The 9,725-nt window shown below is 42.7% G+C and overlaps 1 protein-coding gene across 1 annotated transcript; it reads right to left on the bottom strand.

The window, feature by feature from the left end:
- Positions 1-5,133: 5,133 nt before the first annotated feature.
- On the bottom strand, positions 5,134-9,725 carry LOC110963460 (uncharacterized). The gene is made up of 2 exons (XM_022211839.2): positions 9,379-9,725; positions 5,134-7,533 (listed from the first exon to the last, which is right to left on the bottom strand). The coding sequence occupies exon 2, from the start codon at positions 7,527-7,529 to the stop codon at positions 5,784-5,786; it is 1,746 nt and encodes a 581-aa protein (XP_022067531.2). The 5' UTR covers positions 7,530-7,533; positions 9,379-9,725; the 3' UTR covers positions 5,134-5,783.

Genomic DNA, 9,725 nt, shown 5'->3' with positions numbered 1-9,725 from the left:
CAGCTCCGACCAAACGCTGCCAACAAAATACTAAAAAATCACACAGCGGCTCGTAGCAACAAACTCATTCCACACAACGTTTTACTGCTTTCGGGATCCAGATGTTGCCTGACGCAAGTGGATGAAACAAAACATGAAACCTCCAGTGGTTGGTTGGTCATTGAAAGGAGTATTTTGTCTGGAATTTGGAGAAACCACCTGTAATATCAGCTGTGTTGAGCATCACCTTGTCTTTGAGCATTGAGGTTCAGACACCACAAACTACAAAGTGTGTAATTTTAATAAAGTTTGCTCTACGGGTTTGGAGTTTCACACAGGTATAGCTGACAAGATGGAGAAGGTTTGCGTTGTGGGTCATGTGTCTGGTATAAACCATGTCTAAGCTACTGACCTTCAAATATGACCTATGATTACAGCTTAAAATAGTCTGAACTGATGTAGTTTAGCCACATGCTAAACAAGAACATTTTCAGAAACTTGAAACAACAATTCCTTACTGCTCTTCTGTTACAAACTTAAGCATTTGGATGTTTCAGATACGCAAAAATTACATTAAAATCATGGATTTTCGTTGTTTTTTTTTCAAGATGCATACATAAAAACACAGTTGTCAAGTTGTTCAAAGGAATTCTAAAGGAAACTCTACATTTGTTGGGTTCCTCAGATTTTGTGAGGTCTTGCGATGTAAATTTAAACAAACTGAGTTGAATAAATCTTGGTAAATGGTTGTATTTATATAGCGCTTTTATCCAAAGCGCTTTACATGATACGTCACATTCACACACTGATGGTGGAAGCTGCCATGCAAGGCGCTAACCACGACCCACCAGGAGCAATTAGGGGTTCGATGTCTTGCTCAGGGACACCTCAACATGAGCACAACGGGCCGAGGATCGAACTGGCAACCTTCCAGTTACAAGACAGCCACTCTACCCACTGAGCCATGCCACCTCAAATCTTATCTAATCTCGCCTTTAAAGCAGTGATGAAACACCACTCTGTTTAGTAATGATACATAATTAAATGCTGGTTCAGATGGAACAAAGCGTGGAGATGTTGACCTTCAGCTCTGCAGCAGGATGACGGTTTTCAACACATTCAGTGGAACAAATGAGATTATTTTAAGGTTAACGTCAGCTCTCCGTGTTCCATGGAAACGCCATGTTCTAGATCTGAGCTGTGATGATCTTCCTCAGCAGGACGCCCGCCGTCACTGATCTTATGTCTTATAATACATCTTCATGCCGCTGTTCAGGTTTGAAGTGGCAGAAAAACCGCGTCGTGATTCGGCTGGTTGGAGTGTAATTATGAAAGCATCATGAACAGGAACAGGACTTGTTGTTTTACAGATCTGCAGCTGAACTTCTGGTTCTGCTGCTCTTACAGAGGGCTGATGGTGGGCTGGTGCTGGTCGGAGTCAGGAATGAGGAAATTATGGGAGGTTCTGACCACAAACTGCTGCTGGTCTGTTATTACAGGAGGCTGAACGTTAGCAACCAACAGTTCGACACCACGGTCATCTCTAAATACAGAAGTCAGCCGGATGTAGCAGCCGCAGAATAAAACATGAATCCAGTCCACAGCAAATTCTAACTATTATCAAGGTCAAAAATGGCAGAAATGTCCCAAAGTAAAGGTGCCTTTTGACTCCATATAACTGCAGTCGCATCTGAGTGGAGTTTATGTATTATTAGTAGTATTTTATGACAGTATACAACATAACTGCAAATATTAAGGAGTCCATGTCATGCATATGGCGGGAAGTTACAGTTCCTCAGGGCATGATACTGCCACCACCATGCTTGATGGTTGGTTTGGTGTTCTTGGGGTTAAAAAAAAAAAGTCCAAGACCTGCCTAAGACAGTCTCAGACCAGTCCTTAAAAAGTCTTAAGCCAGGACCAAAATCAAACCTAAACCAGTCCAAAAATGTGTTCAGAACCAGTCAGAATACAGTCTGGAACCAGTCCTAAAAAGACAAAAACCAGTACAAAGTCGGGACCAAATAAAAAAACCCTAAACTTATCACTTTGGAACAGGGTAAATCTGCACTCATCAGACCACATGACCTTCTTCCATTGCTCCAGAGTCCAATCTTTATGCTCCACAGTAAACTGAAGCCTTTTTTTTTTTTTTTTACTGATCAGTGGTTTTCTTAGAGCTACAGCTGTTTAGTCCCAATCCTTTGAGTTTGCTCTTACTTTCACTACTAAATAGCCTTGAGTTCTACTGTTAGTTTTCTACGATCATCTAAGAGTTTGTTCCAGAAGATGATGGTTCTCCACTATCCTTCAGGTTTTAATAATACGCTGGACGGTTCTTAACTGGATTTTAGTCGTTTCATCTCCTTAGTTTTCTTTGCTTGATGCAGGCCAATAATTTGACCCTTCTGAGACAGATTAACATCCTTTCCATGACCACAGGATTTGTCTTCCAACATGTTTGTATAAGAAATGAGAAGCTCCTCACTGCATCAGCTAGAGTTAAATAAGTTGTTGCAGCTGAAACATATTCATCACTGCAGTAATTATCCAATGGAAGGCTCCTACCTATTTGTTTAGTTAAATCCAGGTGGTGACTTTTTTTTCTTTTGGACAGGCAGTGTATATTGATGGTTCCTCATTTTTTAGAGAGATCCTCATAGCTGCCATCTATCTGGTCCTGCATGAATACACACCTACAACCACCTATAACACCAAATAAGTCTTCAGCCTCTGCGTACTACTACAGATTCTTACATTTAAACACAAAAGAACACAACTGCACTGAAGAACCACATCAGCTCATGAACACCGTCGCTGAAGGTGGTCTGGAAACAACAGCCAACAATGAAAACTCTTTCTTTCTCCTTCCTCTGAGGGTTCTGATCCGAACACCGATTAATCTGCCTGAATTAAACCTCCACAGATCATTAAACTAAATGACTCCATGACGTCTCCGTCAGGTTGGAGACGTATCACCGTCTGACAATTAAAGCCACATGAGATAGAGAGTAATCTAATCAGGTTGATAAAGTGTTTCTGCTTTAACAGCTGGTTCCGATCCAAGTCAAACTCCCCCGTCAAGCCCCGATGCTATTATCTGGACCTGAACAATGACTGGCTGTGGAGGGGAAGAGATCGGCTGCTTCAACTGTAGACAAAAGCCAGTTTGTCTGCATCACCGACAGCAGAAACTTGTATTTTTATCAACGTTTCAAGGAGCCGAATATGAAACCCTGAAGGGAGAATGAGGTTTAATCAACGAGTCTTTGTGTTCGGACTCTGTTCACCGTCTTCAACACCTTCTGCTTTCTGACACCTGATTCAGCGGAGCAAGTTTTCTGAATGTATGAAGAGCCGCCTTGTCTGGGTTGAATTATATCACAGAGGAAAGAGGTTCAATAGAAGCGTATTTATGTAAAATGCTGCTGCGGTAAATGTGGGTTCAGCTGTAAAGAAACAGGCCGAATGGAACCAGCTGATGGCTCGCAGAAAGCAGAGATTGCTTATGAAATGTTTAAAATGAAAACCTCAACTTTTTAGGAAACACGTTATTTGCTTTTTGTCTGAGAGTCAGATGAGAAGTTCAACATATCCAGGTTTTGTTTGAGTTAAACGAAACAACAAAACCCGAAATCCCAGTCAGAGATAATGAGCATTAAACAGAGATGTTCATCAAATATCATATCATCTTAATAAATACCGACAGATGACTCCGTTTTCTAATCTACATCTGTTGAATCCATCTCCAGCTGGTTTTAACTGAAGCTTTCAGGATTCCTCCCTTAAGAAAAACCTAAAATCACACCAGATTTATTGTAGGTTCTAATGTTTCCCCGTCTGTGTTGTGCTAAAGCTTTGAGTGGATGACACACGACCGACGATGACACCGATAATGGAAGCCTGCAGAAAATTAAACACAGATGAAGCCGTGACCGGAGTGTAAAATTAGCATAGCAGTGATTTCACTGCTGAATCACAGAGAGGGCAACTTTAAGAAGCAGCCAACACGCCGCCATCTGTCATAAACAGCATACATCACGACGATACATACGCCGCTGTAGTTACTGCCCACACACGACCTGAAACCCCCTCAGAGCGGACAGCAGGACGAAGAGGCAGCCGAGGATTTATGGAGTGAAGCAGCAGAGAGTGCAGGTTCCTATTAAGATTAATAATGCTGCTGTTTACAAGGCCTCGCATCTCCCCTCGGAGCCAAAACCACCGACCAGCGGCGAGGAAAACCAGCCGACGCTTCAGAGAAACGACGCTGCAGCTTCACGTCAAACTGTGGTTTTAAATTCTACACGAGCTAAAGCGAAATTTTACGTCTTTAAATCTTTGAAGCGCTAAACCTGGACATTTTCCATCGCATTTATCAGCAAATATGTGAGCATTCAACAGCTAGCAGCCTGTTAGCTTAGCATAAAGACCGGAAATGACAAGTCTGGCTAGAAGAAGGTATACAAACACACGTACTGTTAATCAACATGGTGCAGTTTGGTGTTTAATCTGTATTAGAACCATGTATTCAATGTAAACTGCCAACTACACTTGTGCTGCTGCTGGACTTTTTCCATTTATTTACCAGCAGATATGTGAACGTTTCTCAGCTAGCAGCTAGTTAGCTTAGCATAAAGACTGGAAACAGAGAGAATGAGCAAAAAATAAAATCAAAATGCACTTAGAATAAATCAACATGGTGTTCTTTGGTGTGTTTAACCTGTAGAAATTTGCTGGTAAACTGCCAAACTTTCACCTCCCAAAGTGTATTTCTGTGATAAAAGAAGCCTGAGGCTAAATTTTGCTCCATTAAATATTTGGTGAAGTGCTAAACCTGGACTTTTTCCATTTTATTTGCCAGCAGATATGTGAACGGTTCTCAGCTAGCAGCTAGTTAGCTTAGCATAAAGACTGGAAACAGCAAGACTAACTGAAAGAAGGTATAAAAATATGCTTATTATTAATCAACATGGTGCAGTTTGGTGTTTAATCTGAACTCGAACCATGTTTTCGCTGCTAAACTGCCAACTACACCTTAAGGATAAATCTCAGTTGTGAAATAAAACGCTCTACACTCTATAGCGCTAGGGTTAGTGTTAGGGCTAACCCTAACCCTCCCTCTAACCCTCTATGGAGAAGAAGAAGCAGAACTTTTAGATAAACAATGGTTTTATTTACATCATGTAAATAAATGTTCTAACAAAGACTGCTAGTGTGTTAAAGTGTCACATTGTGATTACAAAAAGTTGATTTACAGAATTTATTTCTGTAATAAAAAAGTTCAATAATGTGCAATTAAACACATCAGATTAAGTGTCACAGAAAGTCAGTGCAAAACTGATAGTTCAGAAAAACTCTACATTTGATCTAATAAACTGGATTTTGTTCATTTTAGGTGCTTTTCCACTAGCACCTACTCAACTGGGCTCAGTTTAGGTCGTTTTCCATCACAGTTGAGTTCCACCTCATCGTGGGTGGAGGCGACGGTAAACCTGCTGCTCCGTCTGTGGCTTTTTGTCAGATTTTCTCAATTCCATGAAGAACAGTGCACACCGTCGCTGTTGCTATGTTTTTTAAATGGTGGGTTTGGTTTTCGTGATGGAGTCGCTCTCGTGTGTCATCACTCCTTGTCCAATCAGTGGCCTGCATTCTGTAGATGTCACATTATCTGCTCCACTCAGCTCGCTTGGAACCCTCAGTAGGTCATTAAATAGTAGCTGGTACTACGTCCAAATAAAAAAACCTCACAAACCGAGCTGAGTAGGTGCTGGTGGGAACGTGCCATTGAAGGCAGTTTTTCTCTACATGGGTTCACATTTAGTCTCAGACTGACATAAAACCTTCTTCTCTTCTTCTTCACTCTCCAGCGGCTCTAAAAGGTTCAGATTCGTCTGAACGGCCACCAGTTTGTGCAACCTTTCAGCTGAGATCAAAGTTTCTGTTTTAGCGTGATTGAAATGCGACCGCAGGCGATCGCAGGCCGCCGTGGTGGGAGGGATCTGGAGAAGAGCGAAGGCGACGGCGGACATCGGCTCAGACGAACACAGTCCTTTCCACCAGGTGGATGGAGATACGTGCTGACAGGAGCTCCAGATCCCTGATCCCCTCCACAGGCCCTGTCTAGCTGAGAAACGAGCGAAGCTGGCCAGAACTTTCCCCTCGTCCAGGTCCAGGTGCTGCGACAGCGTGGAGATGAGGCTGTAGGCGCCGCTGATCTGTTCCCCGGAGAGCGTCTGCTGTCCGGCGTGTTTCGGGTCCAACATGAACGCCGCGGTGTGGATCGGCTTCACGCAGAACTCCTCACATCTGTCCAGCGACGCCATGACGGCTTCCTGCTCGCCGCTGAGCAGCACCGACCCGGAAAGAGTTGCTCCAATGGCGTATCGTAGCCGACCGAACATGTCGACAACCCCAGACAGAACGGCATCTTCTCCTCTCATGAAGTCCAGATGACTCCCGACCAGGTAGAGAAGGTTTCTGCTGCTGCTCAGACCTTTCCAGAAGTCTTCGTCCTGTAGAGTCGACCTGATGGGAGCATCCACGTCCAGCGTGTGGGTCAGGTTCTGGAGATGGTTCTGATCCTCCAGCAGACAGCTGAGCAGGGTCACCACATCGGTCCAGTCAGGCAGCTCCAGCCTGTCAGACCGCTTTCTTAGTTTGGTAGTTTTCCAGCTTCTGGAAGTCTCTGCTGGTATTTTCTGCTCTCTTAAACACCTGAACACCTGCTCAGCTCGGCTGCACAGTGACATCATAGACGGCTGCTTCATGATGTCATCAAACAGCCGGTGGACGGCAGCAGCAGAGCAGCCGATGGCCGATATGTGAGGAAACGCTTCCTCCACCTGGAGCCACGCCGACACCATCTCAGGAGAGTCATCGGTGACGACAGCGAAAACCTTCTGAGGTCCAACTTCGCTGATGACGTCTTTCAGCTCCTCGGCTGTGAACTCCTTCGTCTTGCTGCTTTTGTAGAAGAGCGGGAAAGGAGTGGTGACGACATAGACGACAGTTCCTGTTTCATTAACGTCGGACCAGCTGCTGCAGATGATGGAGACGCAGTCGGCCTTCCTGACGGCCTCATGGACCACGCTCCTCACTCGGTCGTACTCGTCGTCCAGCAGGTGGGTGGACAGAGCCTCGGGGGTCGGGGGGCAGTACGCCGGCCGCAGGACGCCGAAGAATCGCTTCCAGTAGATGTTGTCTGTGAGGCTGAGCGCTGAAGACGAGGCGAACACGGCCCTCGCCAGACACTCGTCAGCCAGCGCCTGGCTCCGCTGATCCACCGAGTCGATGAGGAACTGTCCCCCAGACGAGGCCGCCGGCAGGAAGGAGTAGGAGGGAACCGGGATGGAGGCCGAGGAGCTTCCTTCTGGGCCTGGAGACCGCTGAGAAACCACAGAAAACTCCTTACACTTGTCCAGATGCATCTGCATCTTGGTGGCGTTCTTGGTGTAGGTCCTCAGACAGTAGTTGCACATGAAGGTTTCTCTTCCATCCTTGATGGCCAGTGTGAAATGTTTCCACACGCCGGACTGCAGGCGCGGCATCGTTCTGCAACCAGGAAGGAAAAACAGCAGATTAACTGCAACTAAATTAAAAAAACAGTCCACTTTTAATGTCGCAACCCTTACTTTGCCTTTTTAATTTATAACTGAACAGAACCACATTTTGCAGGTCCCACTAACCTAGCATTAGCATTAGCTACAACATCAGTCATGGACTAATATCTTAAAGTTCTGTTGACAAAGTGAGTCTTACTTCTGCCTTTTAAAACTAACCCTGACCCTAAATAAAGCTCTAAAGCACAACAAGCTACACAATCCTGTAGTTGTAAAAACTGAAGCTCTGTGATCAGATTAGGTGTTCCTAATAAACTGGCATCCAACTGTAGAAAGCATTAAACACTCAGAGGCGTTGCCATAGGCTGTGAAATGAATGAATTAATTTGAAAACAATTTCAACCCACAGTTCTGCATCACCAGAAACAGCACTGAAGGATAAATGCTGAAAAAGTTTTCCTTTTAAAATTAAGCAGATGGAAAATTTCATAAACAAAGGCTTTCGATTAAGTTCTGTGTGGGAGGCTGTGTTTTCTCTACAGTTATCTGCCTTAAAAAAAAAACACAACATCATATCGGCCGACATCTGAAGTGTCACATCTGAAACAAAGACATTAAAATGCTCCAGATAAATCAGTGAAAATCTGAGAACTTAAAATTCACTTGTTGGTGATAAATGGAGTCAAAATCAGTGAAGAAAGGTCTGTTAGTTTGGAACTTAGGACACATATAAAGACACTTTAAAGTGACAGATCTGACAAGAAGAACATAATATATAAATATAGAAAAGACAGCTTTGTGCTTGTAATCCTCATCACAGGTTGCATTTCTCCAGATAGGGGTTGATCGATAAGTTTTGTTTTGTGTTTTGACACATATTTGAACAAAAACTGAAAATCTTGCTGTCACAATTCACAGTAACTCAAAACCTTTTTGAAATTTTATACACGTTCAATTAAAAGAGGACTTTTCGCTATTTATTCGTCAGTGCTGACAGGAGATTACTACTTGTCACCAGTCAGATAAACACTGATGGTGATAGAAAAAGGTATCAGAGCCCAAGAAAAAGATTTTAGAATTCAGTAAAGAAAACTGCGCTGAAAATATCTGAACATTTGGAACAAAAATGGATTGATAACTATTGAGTATAAAACTTTATTCCAAAGCTTTTCACTGATTTTAAGACGTAAGAGTGTCCTGGAAAAAGGAAAATTTGACAAAATATTTGAATTTCATGTATCTTATCTTTTATCTCAGGACCTTATTTTGGGATCTTGACCCAGAAGTTGAGAAGAGCTGTGACGATACAGGACGTTCTGCTTATTGGGTTCTTCAACAGTCAAAACTACATTTCTAGATTGTACATAATATTCAGTACATTCTTTAATTTACTTTGGATGAAACTACAACAAATGCAGAACCAGTTTACTCAATGGAAAACAGCTACTAAGGGACATTCAGTTTATTAGATTCTAAATTAGCTTTAGTCTGTCAGTATGACAACACAAACTAGGAATTTTTGTTTACAGAAGAAACACTTTTTCTTTTCTTTTTTTTTAAAAAAGGGCAGCACAATTAATAAGGAAAATGAGTGTTTACTATGTACAGCTTTAAATATGTGTAAAAGAGCATGTTTGATGTGAACCAAAAGTTCAGTGCAGATTCCAATAATGCGCATAAAGTTAATAACATTAAATACAGGATTATTGGCATTTTGTATACATGAGGTATAAATATGATCAGATTTACGATTTATAGTTTACCTATGTGTCTATATAGACCTAAAATTACAGCCGACACATTACATGAATAAACACAAGTTAAATAAATCACTCACCTGTATGTTTACTTCCTCTAAACGGTCTGAAATCACATTTAAAGTCGATTAAAAAACATCTTCAGCCAAATAAAGTTCCTGGAACATCTGTTAGCTGCTGTGGCTAACTTTGTTAGCCTGCTCGAATCTCCATCAAACTAAACGAAAAAAGGAAAAACTGTCCTGGCAGCAAACTTCGACCGGTTACTGGACTGTTTCCACATGGAAAGCGTCCTGTTTTGTGGACTGATTTACCGAGAACTTTGGTAAAATTGTTCATAGTTTGGCGAGAAAACTGCGCTGTTTGTTGTGAGAGCGAAGCCACTTCCTGGAACCTGCCACTCCGGTACGGAAGCGCTCACAGGTCA

Source organism: Acanthochromis polyacanthus, chromosome 11, assembly GCF_021347895.1.
Source record: "Acanthochromis polyacanthus isolate Apoly-LR-REF ecotype Palm Island chromosome 11, KAUST_Apoly_ChrSc, whole genome shotgun sequence".
Classification (NCBI taxonomy): Eukaryota; Metazoa; Chordata; class Actinopteri; family Pomacentridae; genus Acanthochromis; species Acanthochromis polyacanthus.
Note: the sequence above shows the minus strand (reverse complement) of the source record. Positions and strands in the feature narration are given on the sequence as shown.

What these genes read in the sequence shown, in the direction of transcription:
- LOC110963460 (XM_022211839.2), bottom strand. Translation starts at nt 7,529, where the DNA reads ATGCCGCGCCTGCAGTCCGGCGTGTGGAAACATTTCACACTGGCCATC.